The sequence below is a fragment of the Microtus ochrogaster genome, chromosome 7, assembly GCF_000317375.1.
Source record: "Microtus ochrogaster isolate Prairie Vole_2 chromosome 7, MicOch1.0, whole genome shotgun sequence".
In the NCBI taxonomy this organism is placed as follows: Eukaryota; Metazoa; Chordata; class Mammalia; order Rodentia; family Cricetidae; genus Microtus; species Microtus ochrogaster.
In genome coordinates, this window is record NC_022014.1 from 66,492,088 (window position 1) to 66,517,671 (window position 25,584).

Below are 25,584 nucleotides of genomic sequence, written 5' to 3' on the forward strand. Positions count from 1 at the left end.
CCTTCATACTTGCCTTTCATATGGGTGCTGGGGAAGGACTTGAGCTACATTACAGATCCAGCTATCTCCCCAGTCCCTCACTACTATATTTCGAAAGGGAAAACACTCACACTTGAGTATTGGCCTTTCAAAATTATTTTTATTATAGAATTTATGTTTATGCTTTAACATAACTATAATCCACCTTGGGTTTTTTTTCTTGTTTGGTTGTTTTTGACTGACTGACTAGCTGTCAAAACTTAACATAGTAGCATATTCAGTCAGTGGATGGGATAGCTTTTTTCATATCATGCTTTTTTCACGTGTGGGCAGTTGGAGAAGTTTAACAATCTAATCTCTAAAATTCTCTTTCACATAAAGTGACGAGGTTACAAATAGGAATCTCCCAAAAAGAATTTGAATGTTCATGTGTGTCCAAGATCAGCAGTGATTCATTTTTTAAAAATCCCATTTCCCACTAGATTCTTCCAAATTACAACACCCCCAATGTCTTTGTTTCCTCCAGGGTCTAGTTGGACAGTGTTCCAAGTTTCTGCAAGTAAAACTTTCCACTAAAATACCTTCAGCAGAAATTTCATAAGTCTGATTGTATTTTGGTAAGTGTTTAGATCAATTTAGTCTGAGAAAAGATAAAATGGTTGGATAATGACTATTCTCTCATTTCAGATCACTTCAAGATAGGCCTGGTGGCACACTCCTGTGATCCTAGTACTTGTGACGTGGAGGCAGAAGGATGAAGGGGTCAGTGCCACCCTGAGCTGCAGGACTAGTGAAGAGCCAGTCTGGGATGCACGAAAATCCTACTTCAACAAGACAGAACAAAACAAAATCACTTCTGAACAACCGGCTTCTCATTAGCTATCCCCGGGCTAACCCATCCTCCCACCAGCCTTTGGTGTGTACCTCTTGAGGAGGAAATCCCTTGAGGAGGAGGAGTTTTGTTAGGGATGGGCTATATGTGGCAAGGAGGCCTCCATTAAAAAAATGGTGCTCTGAGATTAGATTCTTTACTAAGTTTGCTGTGTTTCCTGTGTGTTTAAGTGTGCATGTTTCTGTGTATACATGTGCACAAGCATGTATGTGTGCATGGGTTTAGAGATCGGAGGCCAATTTCAGCTATTGTTTCTTAACTATAATCCACCTTGGGTTTTTTTCTTGTTTGGTTGTTTTTGTTATTGTTTTGAGACAGGGTCTCCTGTTGGCCTGGGACTTGTCAGGTAGGCTAGCCTGCCTGGCCAGCTGGGGTAACAGTGCACTCGCCACACCTAGCTTTTTTAATGTCTAGTTATCATTTGTTTTATTTATGTTTTAGTACATTCTGGGGGATCAAGATCAGGTCCTCATTCTTGCAAGACAAACACTTGACTGACTAACCATCTTCCCAATCTTTCGTTGTGTTTCTCACTTAATCTTCACCAAAAGCCAAGAAGAGTTTGCTGAGTTTCTTTTAAAAAAAATAAAATCTTTGCAAGCCAAATCTGTGCAAATACAGAAACACATTTTTAAAAAGATCACACAATGAAGGTGTTAGAGTTTAATACAATCACAGCTGCAGACCCCGAGCCTCTGACCTCAGAGATGCTGGCATCTTTTGAATCAGTGACAAAATGGACCAATGTACTCAGTCCCCATTATAGGACGTCAGCCATCACAACGGAAGAACATAAGCAGCCAGCCTTCGTGGAAATGGGGGAAATTCTAAGGAGGGACCAACCACTGGCAACATGGGAGACTACAGGACATTTCAGAGAAAGGGATTTCAATTTATAATGAAGAGTGGGCAGGGCATAGATATATAGAGCATATACTCCATCCTAGGAGGAAGTGGACAGAAGGGATAAAGGCCTTCCTGTGCTCATTTCTCCATCTGCAAAACAAAAATCAGGCCAACTTCATCCTTCGGGTCTAGCATGGGGAGACAGCCAAAGGAGAGAGAGGGTACCACATTAAACACTGTGGGCTGGAGAGCGAGGGCTGTTCAAATGTGATTGTGTGTAACTGTGTGCAGGAGAAAGAGGGTACCACATTAAACACTAGGGCAGGAAAGCGGGGGCTGTTCAAATGTGATTGTGTGTAGCTGTGTGTGGGAGAGAGAGGGTACCACATTAAACACTGTGGGCTGGAGAGCGAGGGCTGTTCAAATGTGATTGTGTGTAACTGTGTGCAGGAGAGAGAGGGTACCACATTAAACACTACGGCAGGAAAGCGGGGGCTGTTCAAATGTGATTGTGTGTAGCTGTGTGTGGGAGAGAGAGGGTACCACATTAAACACTGTGGACTGGAGAGCGGGGGCCGTTCAAATGTGATTGTGTGTAACTGTGCGCAGCATTCTGCAAGACACCTTTCTTGTCAAGACCACAGAGTTTTTGTCCAGAGTGTGAAGCGATTTGCTAAATGAAACACAGAAAGCACACCTTCTGATCATGTTGTGATGCCAGGAATTAGTATTTTAAGATGGGAAGTTATGCTGTCGTTTTGGTGAAGGGGTCTCAAAGCCATGGCATGTACATGAGGTCACCGTCAGAGGGCCAGGAGGCCTTGGGTTTTCCTCTTTGCCATCTTCTGCCTGGAATTATAACCCACATCCTCACTTTCCCTGGTGCCATCCCCACCTCTTGTCCACGTGCAGTTATCCCCTGGCACACAGCGGGAAGGAAGTGAGAAAGCAGGGGAGCAGAGAAGAAAGGAAAAGGGGGAGATGAAAGACCGTAAGATGGAGAGGGAGATGGGCTCTCAGCACACAAATATCTCAGATTCAAGGCTCCCCCAGGGAGCTGGGAACCCAAGGAACAGCTTGTCTTCTTTCTGTACACCCACCTATCTCCTCTTTCACATAGCAGCCTCTGCTTCTAAGGGTCATCTTCATTCAAAAGAATGAAAAGCCTTTGATCTTCTAAGAGTTCTTTCATGCATCTCTTCTGTGTCTCCGCTCCTGCTCTGCTCTGTCTGTAGCTGTGGGAGAAGGCGGCCTGAAAGAAGGGTCGCAGGGTTCTACAGCGCTGCCCGGTTAAGAGGTAGGCATCTGCAGACAGGGAGGGGCATTGCAGGAAGCTCTGGCAAAGAACACTCATTTTAACTGCAAAGTTTTGAACCGAAAAATTAGGGAGAACTAGATTCCAGGTGAAGGAGGTTCATTTCGGGAAAGGCAGCCCTGTCTCGGATGGAGTCAGCCTCAGACTGTCATCTCCTTTCCAAATCATAGTCTTCCATTTCAGGGGGAGTGGGTGGAAAAGCACTGGGGCGCAGGCTAGGGACTCGGTAAACTGCTTCCGGTGTTCATTTTCTTGAATTTATTCGAGATCATATAGTTATGACAGCGGACTTTGAGTGTGTGCGCGGAGGACTGAGAGTGACGCGTGCCCTCCCCAGACCCACAGCAAATGAGGCTGGGTCACGATGCACCCCCTTAGGAATACAGAGATGTCAGCTTGCCTTGCCACAGAGCTCTGTCCCACTTCTCAGACCTTTGGGCATGGCTTGCCATCATGAGATCTGTTTCTTTGTTTGTTCTGCCCTGAATACCTCCCAGGGTTTCTGAAAGGGCCCTGATGAAAACCAGGTGAGGGAATATTGTTCATCGTGTGCAGTGATATTCAAACGTGGTGGAATCCTCCTCATTGGGAAGGGAGCAAGCCGTGACCCCCTCTTCCACTGCTGCCTCCTCCTAGGAGTTCTTGGGAAGACTGGCTACTTTCCCTCCTCCCTCTTGCTCCTTTCCAAGACATGAGATCCTGACAAAAAGGCGATTGATTTCTGGGGAACGAAACTGATTGCAGCTGTGCCTTGTGGCTCACACCACGGTCCACCCAATCGACTTCCAAGGAAAACGGCACAGTTTCTAATTGGCTGGTGACGGCAGGTTCATCTACAGGACACAGATGTTCAGTCGGGGGTTCTTCATCGAAGAGGCTTGGGGGTTGCACTCTTTGAGTGGAGAGGTTACAGAACTGAAACAAAGCTATGTTAGCCAAAAAAAAAAAAAAAGCAACCTGTTCACTTGTGCATATACAAAATTGGTGTGCCTTTGGGGAAGATGTGGGTAGAAAAGTCCACAGGGCTTACACTACTACATCACCTTGGGGGTAGATGGTGATGATTGTTAAGAAGCTGTCTTAGTTACTTCTCTAGTTATATTGATAAAATATTTAGATAATAGCAACTTAGGCAGGAAGGGTTTATTATTATTCCAAGTTCAGGGCTCTATCATAGTGGGATAGTCACAGGAACTTGAAACAGTTGGCTACGGTACACCTATAGTCAGACATGGGGAGTGAGGAATGCTTGCTCAGCTCATCATCCCACCCCATCCCATGGAATGGTGCCACTGTGGTGGGTGGGTGAGTCTTCCCACCTCCATTAACTAACCTCACCAAGGTCATCCCTCAAACGTACGCCCAGAGACTCATCTCCCAGATAATTCTAGGTGTCATGAGGTTGACAGTTGACATTAACCATCACAGAGGTGTATTGGTGACTTTTCTCATTGAGGTGACCAGATAGATAGCAGATATTAAAAAAAAATTAAAGAAGGTAGCAATTATTTTGCTTGATGGTTGCAAAGCATTTGGCCCATGGCCCCTTGGTCCTTGTGCTTGGCAAAACAATATGGTGGCAAGAACGTGCAGCAAAAAGAGGAGTTCACATCAGACAGGAAGGAGAGGGGTTGGAGGGGGAGGCAAGAAGGAAACAGTGATCCCAAGCATCTGTCCCAGTGACTTACATCTTCCTTCTAGGTCCCAGCTCCCAGAGATTTTGAAACCTCCAAGAATCGCTTCCCTGGCTGGTGACCAAACATTCAAACTACAACTCTGGGATGGACATGATTGCTAAACAGATCATAACAGACATACGGACGTGGTCGGACTATTAATCCACTTCTTGTCCTCTAGTACAGGAGAAACCTTGCAAGTGAATCTAGCCTGAGGGACAAAATGGCTAAATGGGCTCTTTGTTTCCTTATGCCCCTCCTGCTGCTCATTTGATTTTCAAAGGCCAGATAGAGGACACTAATCCTGAGCCAGTTCATTCTAGGGACTTCTTATCTGTCATTTGGAATGTCCAAAGAAGAGGAGAGAGGACTGGACAGTATTGGGGAGCAACTCATATTTGCTAGGAATTATATATCTGCCAAGTGATACATACATTCATACATACATATGCACTGACACACATATATATATGTATACATATATATGTATGTAATCTGATATAATGTAAATGATAATAAAATAACACTAATACTCCAATTCAGAAATATTAACTATAAAGTTACCAGCTAGGAAGAACTGGTTGTAAGAAATTGAAGCCCTCTCAAATTAGCCCTTTACAGGGTGGAGTTGGAGAGGGTAATTACACGGCTATTGATTTTAAGGGAATTTGAACAATGAGGCACTGGGAAGGTCAAAACTTGGGAAGTCTTGGAACACTGAAGAAACACAAAGGCCTTTATAAGACTGTCACTCATTGCTGCCCTGGTCCCTTTAGTGCCTCTCCATCGTTTTGAGGCGTATTTTGCAAACTTGATTGTGCACAGGGATTAGCTTGCTTTAACCAACTGTCAAACTGGTACAGCTGGTGAAGGGCAATGTATTCCCAAGAAACAGATGTACACAGGCAAAATGTAAAGGGGTTCCTGCCACTTTTATATGTAATTTTTGTCCTGAAAATTGATCTAAGAAAGTACTTGATGAAGGCTCCAGCTGGATGTTGTTCTTACTTGCTGTGTAGTTGGGCCGAGGATGGTTGTGTCTACACTGCACATGCTCGGACCTCCCCCCTCTTCATCATCCCTTATAAGTGCATCTTATTACATAACACTTACGCTGTAGCAGGAGTAGGCATCTCAGAGGTGATTTACAGCATCAGTTGGAGGGCATATATAGGCTACATGCAAACACTGCACCACATAATATAGAGGCTTGAGCATCACAGGTTTTAACCACCATTGAGTGCCAATCCCCCTCAGATCTGGAGGGTCAGCCATGCTCGATCACAGGTAGCAATTAGCTGGGAGCAGAAAAAAAAATTCAGATTTCTGGGCTTCCACTCAAACCAGTTTCATAATCTGGGCACCTATAACCTACTCCTGTAATATAATATATAATATATAATATATCTTGTGTTTGAGCACAGACCCAGACTAGCTTTTGTGATCTTCCTCTGTATGGTACCTTAGTCAACAGATCAGTATGCACTTCTGTAGCTTCTACGTTCATCACTTAGAGAACACTTTATTTTTAAATTTTTATTTTATGTGCATGGGTAAGTTTTGCCTGTATAAATGTCTGCACCCACAAAGACCAGAAGAAAGTGTCAGATCCCCTGGAACTGGAGTCATAGGTGGTTGTAAACTGCCATGTGGGTGCAGAAAATTGAACCTGGGTCCTCTGAAATAGCAGCCATGGCTCTTAACCATTGAGCTAGCTTTCCATCTTCTTATGTAAGTTTCTTAACTTACCCACATTATCATTTCCTTGTCTATAACAATTGTTACTTCATTATTTATTTTGGGACTTCAATATTCCATGTGTATGATGCAGTATTTGTTACATAAGTCACTCACAAATGATACTTTATTACTAATTATATGGTATAATTATTATCATCTATGCAAATCTTTGTATATGACTTGTTGGTTATGGTGACCGAAACAGAATCAACTGCTAGCCGGCTGTTCATAAAAAAATACATGAAAAAAGGAAAAAAGTCAGTTTATTAAACATTTAGAAGAACAAATAAAGTTTTGGACTTGACAGCATAAATACCACCAACATCATGGTGTACAATTACACTAACCTCCAGCTAACTTGAACCTGTTTAACAGATGCAATCTTTGTGGTGTTGCCAAAAGGATAATAGCTAATTGTTATGTCTGGTGAGGTGGTAAAAATTTACAGATTTTACGTCTCCACTGAGGTATCCATACACAAACACACATTGCCTTGCGTACATTTTGGCAAACTCCATTGGCTGTAGGTACTAAAACTTCAATCCATAAGGACCTATGTCTTGTTCATTTGTGAAGGACACTGACTTAACGAAACTCCTGGAGTCGAATTTGGCTTCACCAGAGGGATGTACTCAGGAGCTCTCAGCAGGAAACAAGCAATATCAGAGCCAGGGCAGAAGGCATCTGCCACAGAACGGGCATGGCATCTCAGCTGAGGACCAATCTCAAAGTCGAATACTGGCCTATGGAGACAGGCCACGTACAGTCCAGTTGGCCCCTGCCTGGGGACCTCATATCTAACTCTGACAAAGTTCGAGTTTTCCCTCAAAGGAACAACAAGGATAAAAATAGATGAACCCTTAGAAACATCAAAGTCTACCTTGCACAATGTCAGTTGCTTCACTTTGGGGCAGGAGAGCAGTTGATATCAACAACTCACCCCCTCCCGCAAGATCTCCCAAAAACAAGGCTGTGGCCCTTTCAAGGGCATATTTAGAATTAATGTAAGTTTCTACACCAGGCTAATGGGCTAGAAGGACACTCTGGGTTCTCTAATCTAGTTTCCCACTCACCTGGTGACTGAATCCCATCACGACATTCTCAGACACAGGGTCCTTCTGCTTCGTGGGATGGTCCCTTAAGAGCCTGTGCTATTTAAAGACAAAGCCTAGGCCAGCCATGCCTGACGTGGTTTGTGAATGGCTCAAAGCGCCACTTCCTCTAGAGTCAGAGATCATCATTATAGCCTTCCCATCCCCTCAAGGCAGCATGAGCAGAGAGACTCGCTGATCAGCCATTTGTTTTTGTTTTTTTACTTTCTTTAAAAATAGTTGAGAAGGGACACGATGTGACCTGATAAGGAAGTGCTATATGATTCATTCCAAATCATGCCTATCTGACACGGCATGCTATAGCTTGAATACGTTTTTAATAGCCAAACAGTCATTGAAAGATGCCTGGGTTGAAATGGTGACAGTTAAAAACAGGACTTTCCTAATGGCCATGACCTCCTGTAATCATCTGACCCTGGGTCCCAACTTCTCGGGACATTCAGCTGCATTGCTTCATCTAGTAAATGTCCACGGACAGACAGAAGTCAGCCTGGGAAAGGAGGGATGACAATGACCTACATATAAGGCACCTGTGGAGACTCCAAAGTGTTGTTTTATATTGTTTTCAATGAGGTAGGTTTCTAAAACCTTTCCTGGCATACAAAAGAGTAAGTTTTATTATGGTCTTTTTATGTCTTATGCAGAAAACATTTGTAATGTTCATTTGGTGCAAACAATTCCAAGAAAGACCGGTATGCTTTTCTGTCAGTTACTACTTAAGAGTTCCATGAATCTGGATGGTCCACGATACAACACTTGAACACTCTTTGACTTAAAAAGTCTAGATAGATTCATCTTTGCTCTGATGAATATTGTCATTGAACAGTTCTACGGTTCACTTCTTTATCTTCAGAAAGACCAACTCTCTGTCACCTCAGGGCTATTACCAAATGATCTCTGATTCAGTTCCACGTGATATTGTCAAAGTATTTTTTTTAATTAGTAATCTGCTTGGAAAATGTATTGCAAGTCTTATACTCTCTCATCTCCCGCCATTATCTATGGCTTGAAACAAAACAGGTACCCGGGAAGCAATCCTAAAGGTCTCATCTTCCAGAACTCTAACACTAGCCGGAAGTGTGGCTGATGGAATGGGAAGGGTACCACCAGCTCTGCAGAGAATTCCAATACTGAGGAGGCAGAAAACTGGAAAACATCCATGGATGAAAGGGGATTTTAATCAAGCACAAAATGTGCCTTTGAATAAACAGCAGACTCTCTTGACATACAACTCAGTGAAACAAAAGTCCAACCATCTTTATCATCAAAACATCTATCAAATCATAAGCCATACACATAGCACCGAGGTCAACCTTACACTGCATGAGATACACAGGCCGAAAAAGAGCAAAACCACTTGGGGCTCTGGCAACAACACTTCAATCCAGCAACTCAGAATTTTTCAGTGAACATTTATGTGGCAGATGCGTTTCCTAAAAAACACTGTATCATCCAATAAATATTTGACTAAAACCCATTTTGTGCTTTTGGGTGACGTTAACTGACTTCCTTCTGAGACCTAATAAGAAACAAGAAAGCGTTGGAGTAGGATTCGTCACAGCAAACCTCAATATTGTCATAAAATTTTAATTTTAAGCAGAAAACATGCTGATGTGTCAGTAATAGGTTTAAAATATTAAAGACTTCAAAAACCCCCAAGCACTCCTCTGAACAGCATTGGTGAATATATATCTTTGCTAATATAATTTTAAAACATGGAATAGTTTTCCTTTTTCTCTTCTCTATATATAATATATGTCTTCCAAAATACATTGTCAGTATTTATATCTGAAAAATACTGTACAAAAAAAGAACTTCCTATAATTACTCTGTATAAACATTAAACAATTTAATAATCTCTCCTTTTGGTCTATAGTAAACATTTAAATCGATTGGCTAAACCACAGTTTGTGACAACACCATCCCCTTCTGAGATACACCAGTGTCTTTTACATTCATTTTTCAGAAGTCCACTTGGTAGGCGCACATATGTTCAAAAGCAAACAGAGGGTAAGAAACACAGGCTCCAGGATCGTTAATTTGTGAGGCATTCAAAGAGGACACCACAGAGGGAAGGGGGGCTTTACAAAACACCACCTTTTTAACCTAATTAACTGATTTCTAAAAACAGCAAAATATCCTCCCAAAAAATATGTTACAAAAAGAAAGCGGGTGAATTGAATCTTAAGTAATTCAATCTCTTTGAATATCAAGAGGGAAACGGAACAAAGTTAACTAGAAAAGTGGGAGTGGGCCGGGTGTGGGAGAAGGGAGACGGCAGAACGAAGCACATCCATGGCAAAGGCTTCTCCAAGATGCATTATTTTTTTGGCTTCCATACCGATAAATCAACCCCTCATTCTGAGGCCTCCCATTGCCCTCTGCTTCCCTGTCCTGAGAAAATTCTGGTCATGCGCAAATGCATTACTTTAATTTTGATTTTTAAAAGACAGTGAGATTCCTAGGTAGGGAGAAATTCCTACGTCCACTAGTAATACTCAGGCAGCATGCTCTAGCGTACACTAGGATTATTGCTTTAGGTACAGACAGTGCAAAACACACTCTGTGTTCTATAATGGTACTTACTTATCTGGGGTTGGTAGGATGAAAAGGAAACTTAGTAGGTAGCAGTAAGTAAATACGGGATCTACTAAATCTAAACAGCACTTTAAATTTGACGACAATTATCACCAAAACTTAAAGGAAAAACGAGAAAGGGTGGGAGAGAGGAAGAGGGGCCAGGGAGGGAGGGGAGGCAACCTATGAAGGGATTCAGCTGCGGCGTAGTGCTAGTACGGTATGTTGTGCACCTTTGTAGCATGGTAACTCATGGTTGGGACAGAGACAAGAGCTTATGTTCTAGGTAACTGAGATCCACTGCTTTGCCAGGGCCCTGCTTCCTGAAGCCACGCAGACCCTGGAAAAGTAAGTTCGCAGGAACATGAAGCCAGGAGGAAGGGGGCAGGAGTGGAGAAGGGAAGAGAGGAAACCCCACAGGGGTCCCAAGAGTCTAATAAAAACATGGCACCTTTCTTGTTCGGAACTAAAAGACAACAAGAGGACTACCTTCCAATGGCAGGTGTGAAGGAACACACACACACACACACACACGCACACACATGCACACCGCTGAGCACACTCGGGACCGTAAGCACGTGTACACGCACACACACACATACACACACAGATGCACACCGAAACATGAGTCGGTCGCATTTATGCCTCTGGTAAAGTGCTGATGTCGGAAAGGTTGGTTTGGGTGTGGTGCTACCAGACAGGAAACAAGCTGTCCATCTATTCAAAAGCCAGCCCACAGAAATGCCATCCTACAGGGGCCCGTGCCTGGCCTCGTACTTGGCAAGTATGTTCTTGCATTTGCCCAGCTCCTTCCTTAAATCAGCCACCTCCTGGCGGAGGGCCGAGTTCTCCTTCTCCAGGAACGAAGCCCGGATGGCAATCTGGTTCTCCTTCAGCCGCCGGGCATCACGGGAGCGCTTGGCCGCCATATTGTTCTTTCTGCGCCTCGCCCAGTACTTGTCATCCTGCTCATTAGTTACAGAAGGAAAAAAGAAACAAGATATTAGGTTTCAGCCGCACGTACTGGGTGTCAGCCAGGGGTGTGCTGGGACACCAGCCTGGGCTTCTTCATTCCTGTCTCCTTCCTTCACAGCTTACACGTCGGCGGGAATGGTCTGCCAGCCATGGCTTCCTTCCTAGAGAAAGGACCGACCTGTCACAACAGGTTTGTGTGCCCAGCAAAGCAGAGATCAGAGCTCAGCTGAGAGCCGGAGGCTCGCCACACACCCTAAATTCTGTTCCAATTTTCTTCACTCTCTCGGTTGAAAGTCTTTTATAAAAACTTATTTTTTTCTTCAATAAATACACATGTAGGCTTTTTTTTAGGTTGGGACCCTGTCCCTGGAAGGCAATATGGTGATGTTTCTCAATATTATACATACATTTTTTTTTTTTTGTTTTTTAACTAACTAATTACCGCCTCATGATAGTGTCTTGCATTACCCAGGCTGGTCTTGAACTCGCTATGTAGCCAAAGGTGGCCTTGAACTCCTGCCATTGGCTCCTTAGCACCATCATGCCAATTCTCTCTAAAATCTAGCTTCATGAATACGCAGCTGATAAAGCAACTCCAATTCTATGGTTTTGTCTCACATTCTCCATTTACACAGACCCAGGCACAACTTTTTTTTAAATTATAGAATTGCTTGTAAAAGCTAAAAATGAGAAAAACCAATCATCTACAGTAGAGGTGATAGCTACATTATCACAGAGCCACACAAAGGGATACTTTACAGTCATTAAAAATAAAGACCTTAGGGTGGGGGGGGCCACAAAGATGTGTGTGATACACTATGTTGTAGGGAGAAACAACAGCAATCTGCTGGAGAACATGCATGTTTATCACAGTTCGATTAAAATTATCCTTTACTAATAATGAGAGGCCCAGGTGGGATTTGTAGTGGCCAATAAAGGTGCCTCTAAAAGAGGGACCAAACCGGTGAAGTAACAGACAAGAGGAGGATCCCCCACCCTTTTAGTTCATATCCTGAGCTATCAGAACGTCACATAAGGGGCATGTACACTTCGGTAATTGAAAACAGAAATTAAAAAGTGTATTAGCTCACATTACTCAATGTACTCATACCAGTGGCTAGCATTTAAATAATGTATTCTAATTTCCTATTCAATTGAAGCTTGCTGGGCTTCAATTACCCTATCTGGAATTCCCAGATCTGCCTCCATCATTGCGCTCTCTACCAAGAAAGCTCCTAGGAGGATTGAGGGGGATCTTTTGGACCTTCTTAATCCATTGACGGGATGATGCCAAAAAGACTCCTTTTGTATCAACAACTGCTACAACGCGGTACCCCTGTCTCAGCAAGGCTGAGACTGCAGTTCATGTCACCTAGAATAAATGGGTGAGGCCAACCCATCCCTGCTCTCAGGATGCCAAGAGACAGTTGGCATTGGAGAAAGTCGTTTACAAGGGTGGGGCTCAAGGCTGCAAAAGAAGTGCAGGATCCGTGGTCCGCCCCTACTCCTGCCCATTATCCTCAGCAGACATGCACCTTTGGTGAAGATTGTGTGAGATGGGAAAGTGTGAAAGGCACTTCCTGTCTGCTGGTCACAAGATTGTCCCTTGTTCCTAACATGTCTCTAGACTTCGATATGTTTCATAATGTGTCACGGGAGGAAAAAGTGATCTTCACTATGGCTGGCATGAGAATTCTTAGGGAGGAGGCAGCTCTTTGAGGAATAGTTGAGCAAGTGTGAACAGGTATGCTGTGGCTCCTGATAGAACTTGTTGCTTGTGCTTCTCAAAACTGGTGGGAAAGGCAGAAAGGGACAATGGCTGGGAGGTCCTGGGAAACCCAGTGCCATCACTTAGGCGAGGGGACCCAAAGGTATCTTCATGCGGCCAGCTTTGATGGAGGCCGTTTGTCTCACTCGGTTGCCATACTCCATTTTACCCCCTTTAGCGTGTCAGGAAGCCTACCACACTTGTCAAGATATCCAGCAGTATGGTTTCCAAGAACATTCCGATGAAGGGCTGAGTCAGAATGGAGCAGAACCTACACACAAGGCAACATGAGGGCAGGAGGGGAGGCTGTCCGTGAGAACAAGCCCTTGGGAAGCTACAGAATGGATCTGTCACCCTACGACAATTCTGACCATGTCTCTAGGGACCACGGAATCATCAACTGACCTTAGTGTAACAACCAACTCTTCTTACCCAGCTCTCTTCAGACTTAACTCGGTTTGTGTTCGGACCTCTTATCACACGGAAGGTGCTTTCACCCCAGTCCCATCTGCCCACATGTGCATATGAGCTACAAGTGTGGAATGGAGAACAAAGCTCGGAAGCAGGAGGGAAGCAGAGAACAGAGGTGATACGAAAAGATGGAGAAGACAGGAGTGATGGGAGAAGGGATGCTCTAGCCTAGAAAAACCAGCTCACTTCCTTCTGTCATTCTGACGGGAGCCAGGAAGGCAGGATCTCTAGTAGGAATGATAGATTTGACACAGGGTCCCCTGTTCCATCCTCTGCCTGCCAGGAGCTGATGCTATCTGGCTATTCAGTTACCTTCACACAGCAGGGACCTACTTGTCCCTCCCACTTTAAACAGACTGGCACTCCCCTCTTCTCTACAGACTAGAATTCCTATAGGCCCAAATACAGTGATCAGTGATGGTGTTGGCTCACTTTAGCATCTCCCAAACCTCTGAAAGATGTCTGTCAGGCGAATGAATGACCTTTAAGCATGGTAAGAAATAGATGTGACTATGTTACATCTATTATGGTATCCATTAGGAACCCCTGTATATCATCATTTAGCTCTCCCTCTGTATGCACGCCAACCAAAGACAAAAGTTAAGCACTTGTAGGGAAAACCATTCTTGATTTTCCACCCCATTCTATTGGTTTTCTTGTCATCCAAATGCTGAGGGCACCACACACCTTGTCTCCCACCACCCCAGCTCAGCCCTGCCTGAGGAAAGAACACCTCCCAGCTCTTCTTCCCGCTTCTCCGCAGCTCCTCATTTGGGCCTTGTGGCTCCACCTGCAATTGAAAAAAACCCCTAAGGGCACATTGAAGGAGAAGGTTCCTGCCAGTTCCCTACCCAGCATGGTAAAAGGGCAGGCTTAGCCTTGACAGCAGTAATATGTATCATTCCAGCACAGATGGTTTATCACGGCCTCTTTGCTGCCAAGAGTACACGGGCCATTAAGTAGGCTCACTCTTCAAACACGCAAACTTGGAGACTCTGAAGTTCTGGCTAGAGGTTCAGTCTACTACTTGTTAGCATCCTGTCCAACCACCTTCCAGTCAAGAAGCAGCCCCAGCTGAATAGGCTTCCTGGTTTAGGTGAAGGGCAAAAACTCTGAAATACACAGAATTAGATGACTAAGAACTCAAGAGACCGGAAGGCATCCAACTGCAAGAAGGTATTTAACTTGGCTCGGACCTAATCTCATAGCCCCTTACAGTCTAATCATCCAAGCCCTGAGAGGTTTCATTTTTTCTGGAATTTTTCTTGTAGATTTTCTTAGTTTTGATTCTTAGGGTGACAGCTCTTGATGTTTTTATGCAAGGGCCCCTTGTCTGGGCTTACACACTACAGTGCCCTTTCCAGAACCCGCCTTACTCTAAAAGTAGAATTCACCTCAGTTCCCCTTTCTACATCCTCCACTGTAAAGGGATAACTTTGGACTTCAGCCCTGACACTTGCCCGTTCTGTAGCAATTAAGGAGTTCTCAGATGTGAGGATAACAGCTGTCTTTAGATCTTCTGGGTACATCTGCCTCCTGTGTTCTTTCTAGACACAAAAAGGTGGAAACACTGGCCTACACCAGTTCACCCAATGAGTGTCCCACACACTCATTTTCCTAGGGAGTATCTCTACATATGAAGCATATTTAGGGCTTGGCAATGGGGATCGGGTGTCAAAAAGGACTAATTATGCTTGGTACTAATGCTTTGCATGCATAGAATCATATATTATAATATGATAATTATAATATAAAATGCATATAATCACTTATTGTTCTCACGATCGGAAAGAAGCATGAACAGAAAATTTCCTGTGAAATGGCTAATCATAAATAGTTCTGTGCTGGCATAATTTTTAGGAATCTCTCTCATCCCAAGGTAAATGTATCAGAATAAACAAGCAAGTCTGTTTCCCTGGATAAATGATGCATCCCCTTCAACACAATTGAGGAAACCCACTTGGAGCTAACTGCTGAGTTAACAGCAAAAGAACATGACATGGCACGCACATTGATGGCCATGGACCCACCGCCTCTGCCCACAATAAGCTATCCTGGTCACCCAGAGCTGGCAATATGGAGGGGGACTTCAGACTTGTTTAGACTCCTAGGCACTCAGGAAAATGGTAATGTTCACTATCAGCAAACAATGAACAAAGGAGGTATGCCTCAGAAAACTGAGGTCCAGGTTCCCTTCTCAAATCATCTTTTATTATTATTATTAATTATTATTATTATTATTATTATTTTCCTTTGAGCCCTTAAAAGATTTGGGGTTGATACATGGGGCTCATGGGATCCCTTGTAAAGAGAAGCCAATGTGTTTCCTTTGGGGACTTTATCTCTCTCCAGTCTTTTATTGCTTCTCCTTACTCCTGATCAGTATCAAGACATGAAAGCATATTTCAGAAAACTCCTAGAGAAGAAGTATCATGCCAAGAAGTCACATGCCAACAAACACAATGAGAACTCACTGGCCCTTGCTTTCCAAGTGTGTGTAGCGTTCCTGGAACCACCCCTTTAATTTCTCCTAATCCCTCCTTCCGTCTACCCACAACCTGATTACCAGTTCCAATTTACCTTCAAATCATCTGGAATGAAGACTTTGCGAGCTTTCTTAATCATGGGCTGTGGCTTCAGTTCTTCCTCAGAGAACTTGCGTTTGCGAGGGTCAAACATTTCCTGCCCTGGGATGCTGGAGAGGGCAAGATCTGCTGGGTCTGGTTCATACCCGACAGGAACCTGGATGGCGTCAGGATCAATGGGACTCGGTGTATTTCGGTTTGCTGGCAGCAGCTGGCCTGGAACAACATAGGAGTTTTCATTTATATTGACTCTAAGTCAACCCAAGACACAGCCACTTAGTGATTCTCTAGGCGAGTTGAGAATCTTTAACCAGCTTATATCTGGCCCTACTGTCATTTGTCCTTATTCATCTTCACTGTGTTTCTGAGAACACAGTAGGCAGAATATTATTGACTCATGTCTTATCAGGCAAAACATGGCATATACATACTTGTTCACAAACAGGATTAAGAAAGGTTAAAAAATATATACATCCTTATTTTCCTATTACGTTCATTGTGCTGGTTAGTTTTATGTCAACTTGACACAAGCTGGTCATTTGGGAAGAGGGAACTCAATTGAGAAAATGCTTCACTAGGTTGGTCTGGGCAAGACTATGATGCATTTTCATAATTGATGATTGATGTGAGGGGACCCAGCTCACTGTGAATGGTGCCACCTCTCCATGCTAGTGGTCCTGGGTGCTATAAGAAAGCAGGCTGTGCAAGCCTTAAGGGGCAAGCTAGTAAGTAGCACTCCTCCAAGGTCTCTGCATCAACTCCCGCCTCTAGGGTCCTGCTCTGTTTTTGTTCCTGCCCTGACATCTTTCTGTAATGGATTGTGAGGCTGAAGTGTAAGCTAAATAACCCTTCCCTCTCCAAGTTATTTTTGGCCATGGAGTTTTATCACAAAAGTAATAATTTTAACTAAGAAAGAAATTGATACCAGAGAGTAGGATGCTGCTGTGACAATGATGTTTTGGGAAGGTCTGTGGAAGGACTTTGGTGTTTGGGCTGGAAGAGCCAATGACACTCAGAGATCAGTGGATTATTCTATGGGAGCTGGGAAGATAACGCTCTGCAGAATAGATTGTGGAGGCCTTGCATGTGAAGTTTCAGAGGAAAGTGTGCATTCCTTAAAGACTCCATCAACGCCATTTGAGAATCTGTGGTTCTGGCCAACAGGGTCTGAAGAGTCAGCTGTGATTAACCAGAGACCAAGACCAAGGAAGTGAAACCTTTGCTTTACTAGGGACAATTGATGCTGGGTATCTGGGTTAAGAATTTTGGTGATTAAGAAGAGACTAACATCACTCAGATGAAATCTTCTGAGAAATGTTTCCTTAGAGTCAGCACAGAGAAGATGTGTTCCAGAGATGGCCAAGGTTGTAGAGCATGCTGGGAGCCAACCCTGGCCATGTGTAAGAGTTTCCCAGATGGTACTGGTTTTGAAGGCACAAAGGCGTCATGGAGATCAGCTGACGCTTGGCACCATGGGAAACTAGGTGAGGCCACTAGGAGATGTGCAGCTTCAGTTGAAGTAGAGGTCCCAAGTTGAAGGGTTCCTGGAGAAAAGCTGAGGCTTGCCATTATGTGGCTGGATCAGAGTCCTCAAAGTGAGCCTAGGACAGGCTATTTGTGAAGGTGCAGCCGAGCTTCAGTGTAGACCTCAGCGGTCAGGACCACTGGAAAAGCACCATGGTGTTTCATCCCAGCAATAAGAACCCTAAGACACACATGGAGCACCAACACATGCCAGATGGTGTGATGGATAGAATTATAGGGCTTTAAGAATACAGTTGTGGGACACTTCAGGTGTTTCCCAGGTGAGTCCCAGAGACAGACCTATATCCAGCCAGGTAGGGTAGAATGGAGTGGTAGAGTATGGAAGGAAATCTCATGTGCATCCGGTGTGTAGTAAACCACACATAACATAAACAAGGTTAGGGGGCGATCCTGGTGATGACACCTGGTCCAGCTGCATCCTCAAGTAGATAGTGATCAGCAGAAAGGTACTCTAGCTGCAAAGTGAAGATAGACATTTTCAAGTATTTTGGTGTATGTATGTGTTGTCCTGTATATGTGCTTGTCAGTGTAGGCAGGCACACATATGCACATGGGTATGCATGTATGTTTGTGAGGTAAGAAGGAGGCGGTGGGTGTGATTTCTCAATCATTTGCCACCTGTATTTTTCAAGATGGTGTTTCTCATTGAACCTGAAACTCATGAATTTAGTCAGGCTGGCTAATCAATAAGCCTTAGGGGGTCTCCACCCTCACTCTCTTTTGGGTGTTCACCTGGGTTCTAGGGATCTAAACTCAGGTCCTCATACTTTTGTGGCAGGTACCACTGAGCCATCTCCCGAACCCTTTATTTTCTCTTTCTTCCTCCCCCCTCTTTACCCCCTTCCTTCCTTTCTTTTTTTTTTATACTGGGGATCGAACCTGGGGCCCTGAGCATTGTAGGCGAGTGCTGTGCCATTGTGCTACATCCCTAGTCCTCCAGTTTGCACGCTTGAGAAGCTACAGATAGTCTTCGGCAGTTGGAACCCAGAACCAGAAGACAGAATACGTTTAGGTAAAACTGCAAGAGATGTGGTCACCAGCATGGAGAGCTGAGGGAAAAGGACAAACGACTGATTGTCACAGAAGGGCTTGAGGAGTGAAGTAATGAAGAGCTGGCTTAGAAAAAGGTTGTAGTACGGTGGACTGAAGGGGGCACAGGTGAGTCTGTCAGAGTCAAGACTGCTGCAATAGACAGGGGACACTTTAACAGTGGCTTTACAGACGCTGAGAGGGGACATTAATAAAATAGATTAGAAAGGACATCATGGAGAGAACCTAACTTCCACTTGAACCCTCTACACACTAAGCTACTGGACTACACAAACATCCATGGAACAATGGGTGGATTGTGTTTCTTTGTCTAGCTGGTGAAAGTGAACTTAATAACAGACCAAATGTTTATGCTGGGAGTCCTGAAACTTAACTTCCGGTTTCATCTGAGTTTTACAATTGCTCCTTTCATGCCCTAGCAATAAATAAGAGGATACAGCTTGGCTGTGTTTGGCCCAGCTCCTCTTCTTCCTTATTGCCAAAGGCAGGTCCTGTGTATGAAGAAATCTTTAGGTTTCATTAAAAACCTACCCGAGGATGAAGCATGAAGCCCCTTGCTTATACTGTAGTGAAACCAAAACCCTTGCCTGTTTTTCAAAAGACCTGGAAGGGAACTTGAAAAATAAATGACCCAGGTGACCTTCTAGGTCCCTTCTCTGCTTTGAGCTCTCTGTGTACTGCTTGCCAGAAAGGAAGAGACTGCCCCTGAGGCGTTGGCAGATGATGGGGTTTTCTCATTAGCCAAGCTGCCGCACAGCTCCAGCTTCTGGGGACTGCAGAGCTTCGTATTGGATGAATACAATTTCATCTTGTGCCTCTTGACCTTGCTTTAAAAAGGAACCTCATCTCCATCATCTAGGGATGCTACTTTTCATGAAGGAAATCTCTTTGAACTTAACAACACTGCCTAATGTCCTAACATCACCCCACCACCACTTCGTAGGCTTCTAGTCTCTTCTCACGGTCTTTTTGTTACATTGCATTCTATCGTGTGTGTGTGTGTGTGTGTGTGTGTGTGTGTGTGTGTGGTGTGTGGTGTTGTCATGCATGTGGGGTCAGAGGATAATTTTCAGGAGTCAGTTCCCTTTTCCATCCTATGAGTCCTGGGGCTTAAATTTATGTCATCACTGAATTTAGATTATTATTATCAGGCTTGGTGTCTCTATCTACTCAGCATCTTAACCACCTCTTTCCCTAACCCCCTCCCCCTTTGCTCCTGCTTTTTTAAGACAGGGTTTCTCTGTGTAGCCTGGGCTGTCCTGAACTCACTATAGAGTCAATCTAGAATGGCCTCAAACTCACAGAGATCTGCCTGCCTCTGCCTCCCTAGTGCTGGGATTAAAGGTGTGTGCCACCCTGCCTGGCTCTGAATCATCTCTTAATGCTTCCCAAGTAGAATTTCTTCATTATTTGAAATTCCTTTTTCAGACTTCAGTGCTGTGGGACAATGGTCTTGTGTACGGTTTTAATAAAACACTTATTGGCCAGTAGCCAGGCAGGAAGTAGAGGTGGGGCAACAAGAACAGGAGGATTCTGGGACACGGAAAGGCTCAGTCTGCAGTTGTAATCCAGACACAGAGGAAGCAAGATGAGAATGTCTCACTGATAAAAGTTACCAAGCCATGTGACTGACACGGACAAGAATTATGGGTTAATGTAGGATGTAAGAGTTAATAAGAAGCCTAAGTAAATAGGCCAACCAGTTTATGATTAATGTAGACCTCTGTGTGTTTCTTTGGAACTGAATGACTGCAAGACTGGGCAGGGCAAAACCACTGTCAACACTTCAATATTCTGTTTATCATGCTATATTAAATGTTTTTAAACTTTACAAACATGAGCATGCATCTGTGAACACACACACACACACATACATACATACACACACACACACACACACACACACACACACACTTTCTACCAGAGTGTATAGACCTTCACATTTTGACTATTTCATACCCATACAACCCCTTTTTATGGTATCTACTTTTATGTTCAGCTTTGGTAAAGAGCAATCCTTTTTCTTTGGTTGGTCCTCTGAGACACTGAACTCTGACATGCATCCATGGCCCTTCTAAGAGTGACACTTCCCATTTAGGCAGAACATTCTAGCATTCTATCCCTGCAGCACCTTTCTCCAGAGGAGCAGGCCAGCATTTCCCACAGAATGAGAAAATGGAAGTGTACCTGAGCATAAGTAAATGGCTGCCCTAGGGTCAAGCAGAAAGTGGCTAATGACGAAGGGACAAAGCCGGATCCCTCTTGTCATCCACCTTTTCTGCTACATTACCTCCTGCTGAAGTTGTCTTACCTTTTACTGAAAACTCCCAGGAGTCATTGGGTCACAGGGAGAAAGGCTTTTTGTTATATTTTTCTATTTTTTTATGGATTTTTCAGACTTCTAATGTAAGAATTATTGACTTAGAGTGAAGCATTACATTTTACTTTTGAATTATCAAAAACGTTCACAGCAAAACCTCAACTGCAGAAAGTGTCAGGAAAGTAAATGTGCAGTTCTCATGGCTCTTCTCTCTACAGCCCCTCTAACCACCCCCCCCACACACACACCGTGATAAAAAGCTCTTATTTATCATTTGAAAACTTTAGGGATTGGTATTGGGCATCAAACCCAGGGTTTCCAACATACTAGACAAACACCCTACCACTGGGCTATACCCCTACCTCATTATGCCTTGGCTTTTCACTCATAAACAGTATAACCCAAATGGGATCGTGCATCTTATATTGCTTTTTTAATATTTTAAGACATTAAAAATATTAATACAAATAGTAAATATATGTGAGGATCAAACCCAAGGACTCTTGCATGTTAATGAGATGTTGTCACCCCACCCCCAGCTCCATCCTAAGTCTCTACTTTGTTAAAGAATCAGTGTTGAATATAATAATATATTCAATAATTTTCCAGCTAATAAGCTTTTTCAGCAGTATTTATTTATTTATTAAAGATTTCTGTCTCTTTCCCGCCACCGCTTCCCATTTCCCTCCCTCTCCCCCAATCAAGTCCCCCTCCCTCATCAGCCCAAAGAGCAATCAGGGTTCCCTGTCCTGTGGGAAGTCCAAGTACCACCCACCTCTATCCAGGTCTAGTAAGGTGAGCGTCCAAACTGCCTAGGCTAGAAACTGGACTGTTCACATGAAGCCAAGTACAATTTTTTAATGTTGTGCTGAACGTACTTCCAAATTTTGCCCTAAAATGCTATTCTATTCATACTTATACAGACATAAATGAGAGTCCGAATTTCATATAACAAAGCATTCATTTTAAAAATGGTGCCAGTTTGATCAGCACAAAATTCACTTCCCTGGTGACTAGTCATGCTCATCATCCCACACATTTATTGGGTACCCATTTCTCCTCTGTACCCCACATGTTTTATTCAACCCCAACAGATACATCTACAACACAGCTCCTATACCCGTGGCTCCCAGAACATGGGGGAAGAGGGGGCCGAAAGATTGGAAGACTGGGAGCACCAGAGTGTCTGCTATGAGACTAGTCTTCTACATATAACAGGAAAGCTACACTCATAGAATTCCAACAGTACAGTTGCCTAAAGAAGACCAACACAATGACATCACCAGTTGACATGCGGATGGGATGGGGAATCTTACAAAGCCCTACCTCCAGATGTAGAGCTTCAGGTAGTAAATGGCTCCTGAAAGGGAGAACTGGTGTTCTCCTCCAGAAACAAATCCCTCCATATAGATATACACACATATATGTATATATAGATATATATGCATATATATATACATGAAATTAAGTAAAAGGTCATAAATTTGAGAGGGACTGTGAGGTGCACAGGTAGAATGGAGGCAGAGAGGGAGGAGTGGAACTAATAATGTAAACACAGTATGTATATATAGTTCTCAAGAAGACTTAATAGGATGTAGATTTTATTAATGTTAAAATATATGTATTATATTTTATTTATTTTGTGAACCTGGTATGAATATTTGTGTGGGCTCATGTGTGCATTCAGAGTTGAGGTCAGAGGGCAACTTGTGGGAGTCAGTTCTTCCCTTCTACCAGGTGGATCTTGGGTATCAAACTCAGGCCATCATGCTCAGTGGCAAGCACCTTCACCTATTGGGCCATCTTGTGAGCTCAGTGTTTATTCTATAAAGTTTATAAACATCGTCTCATCTGGTTTACATATAACTCTTTGCCAACACTGTTTATGACCTTACAGTTTTTCACTACTGAGAGATTTCCCATTGTCACTGTATGTCTTACATATGCATACAGTCTGCCCATATATCTGTGTATAAGCCTGTGCTTTTCTTTATTACAACTGTAGCTGGTTTATTCTGAGTCACCCAGAATTTCTTTTCACATACAGCATAAAAAGGATGTTAACTAACGCTTTCCAAATGCCAGATATCGGGTAAGTCTTAACGTTTGACAACACAAATTCTGTCTCTATTGTTGTTTTTTGTTTAAAATGTCTCTGGTTGCTCCAATACACACATCCTTTCTTTTAGGTGAATTTCAGAACGCATTTGTTAAGTTTTACATAAAATCTTCATTAGGAATTTTGTCAAGATCACAACTGAGCCCTGCAGGAACAGTTATCCTTAACATATTAAACATCCCATTTTCATTTTCGGCATCTTAAAAAAAACATGTGTTAGTTCAGTTCTTTCAGCAGTCTTAACTTCTCAGTTTTTTGCTGTTCATTAATTTTAAATGCTCTACAGCAGTTGAGCTGAAGTTCCCTTGTTTCCTGACTGGTTACTGCTGGCATGTGGGAAGGAGCTGGTTTTACGATGCCAGGCTCATATCCAGCCACCCCTCCCCCGCCCATCCTGGTTCTAACAGTTTCAGCAAGTCTGACTTCCCTGAATAATTTTATCAGCCGCCTCTAGGGCCAGTTACAGCTTGTTTCGAATGTTTGTAATCCTCACATCTTTCTTGTGAAGAGTCTTAATCTCTGCATCAGCTGTACCTGCGACATGAGGCAGATGATCCCACTGTCCAGACGTCAGTGGGGCAGTGGAAAATGCTGCTGACCCCTTGTGCCATTAAGCCTGAAAGCGTCACACAGTCTCCCAGTTCAGGAGTTCCACCCTTATTGTATTGGCAGATGCTTTTTTTTTGTTTTTAAACAGAAGTAAGAACATTAAATTTCCTCAAATGTGTCATCATCTTAAAAAAATGTAAAGGATAATTGTATGGTTGTTCCCTGTATCTTCTGTGTTCAAGCTTGATAGTTCTCTATCTAGGGTTTCATTTAAATCATGCAGGTTCAACACTATTATGTAAATTCCATAGTCTACTGGGCATGGTTCTTCATCTACAGGCCTCGTGATGACATTTCCAGAAGAGCCACGGAAGATTCTGGAGGAATGGGGAAAATGGAGGCCCTAAGAAAATCTGGGAAGAGATTCAAAGTCACCCTGAAACCCACAGTTGGTCTCTGGTCACCAAAGAGCATGCAGAAGCCTCCCCATTCCTCCCCTTCAGGAAGAGTTTAGCAGCCCCTGTTCAGTTAGCTGATGAGCTGGCAGACATCAACGGACAGGGAGAGCAGCAACCTGCAACCTTTTTACTCAGGCCCTGGGTTTGTGCTCTTAATTTGTGGCTGCATCGAAGTAATAAATCATTATTTTATTTATTACTTAGACCTCACGTCTAGTTGCAGCAACCACAATCCCTCTGGTGCTCTCCTCATTTGGGTAGCTAGGTAGGCAGACAGGCATTAGATGTAAAGCAGCCGTGCGGAAAGAGTCCGAGACATATCGCTCAGCATTTGTTATTCAAGAGCGTGAGCAAGCTGAGGGAAACCATCCTCATCAAGAAAGGCCGAGAAAAGCAAAGGTGATGTCTACATTGATGGAAGGGGACCCTTCCCATCTGATGAGTCAAAAGGAAAGTCTTGTGATCCACAGCTCAGTCTCTGGTGGGTCTTCCTCTCTTGCCTACTTCTCCTCTCTCCGGTCTCAGTTTGGGTCTGTTTGCTTGTTATGATCTTCTGAATCCCAGAGGGTCATAACAAGATCTTTTATTCTCTTGGCATCTTCCAAATTTCAGAAGAAAACCACACTGGGGTTCATAGCCTGCTTGCTTCAATATAACACACCCCAGTTCCTGGACCCTTTCGAATGTAAAAAGCCCATTATCTTGGGGGATATAATGATATTTCAGGATCAATAAGGAGAGTTTGATAAATGTACAGAGATTAAATAATCCCCCCCCCCCGAGCATATCCTAAAAGTGGGAGTTTCCCCAGACTCTGTGTCCAGGTCAGCTGGTTTCTGCTCTGATGGCAGGGGATGTAATTTCCTTTAACAAGTACCCTACAAGCTCAGGTATGTCCCAATGGCCCAAGGTCCCATCCCTCTCCTGCCCATGACTTTCCCATGTGGCTTTGCAATTCCAGGCAAAATCTGTTTCCTAGCCTCCCAATTGTGAGCTGGTCTCCTACCTTGCACTGGCCAAGAGAATAAGGGAAGAATGCTTTGGTGTTTCTGCAGCTGGGCCTAAAGGCACCATGCAGGTTCCCATCTCTTTATCAGTACATGTGTGTCATTACCACAAGCCTGTCTGGGCGAGCCTGTTGGAAGATGAAGGGCACTGGAGAGGCCAGAGGATCAGCTCAATCACCTGCTCTCTAGATGCGTGGGTCCAGCTAAGGTCAGGACAGCCACCGTCTGACTCATAACAAAAGCAGAGGAGCGAACAATAAATCCTTACTTGCGTATGTGCCTGAGTTTTTGCAACTGGTTAGCATTCTCACGACAGCAGATGACTGACCCAGGAACTGAGCTGCAGTACATAGGGGATGTTTATGGTCCTGTTCACAATAAGCCAGAGGTTAAGTAGGTGATGTTGAACTGGGAATTGCAACGTGCTTGGCTTCTTTCTAATTCCAATTATGGTACCTGTACATTATACGTCAGACACTTGTGAACAGAAGAACAAAGTGAATTGTTCTGCCATACACATCAGAGTCTGTTTGGGAAAAGGAATGATTGCTTGCTCTCTCTCTCTCTCTCTCTCTCTCTCTCTCTCTCTCTCTCTCTCTC

At 43.7% G+C, this 25,584-nt stretch overlaps 1 protein-coding gene across 3 annotated transcripts in view; it reads right to left on the reverse strand.

Annotated features, from left to right (window-relative positions):
- Positions 1–6,693: 6,693 nt before the first annotated feature.
- The window catches only part of Hlf (HLF, PAR bZIP transcription factor), a 56,928-nt gene continuing 38,037 nt past the window's right edge, over positions 6,694–25,584 (reverse strand). Inside the window, exons 3-4 of one of the 3 annotated variants that reach the window (XM_005350524.3) lie at positions 15,932–16,152; positions 6,694–11,105 (exon numbers count right to left, since the gene is read on the reverse strand). In XM_005350524.3, the coding sequence (XP_005350581.1) occupies positions 10,887–11,105; positions 15,932–16,152 (440 nt within the window). In that variant the 3' untranslated portion in view covers positions 6,694–10,886. The other 2 variants (XM_005350525.3, XM_026780274.1) reach the window with 2 other exon arrangements.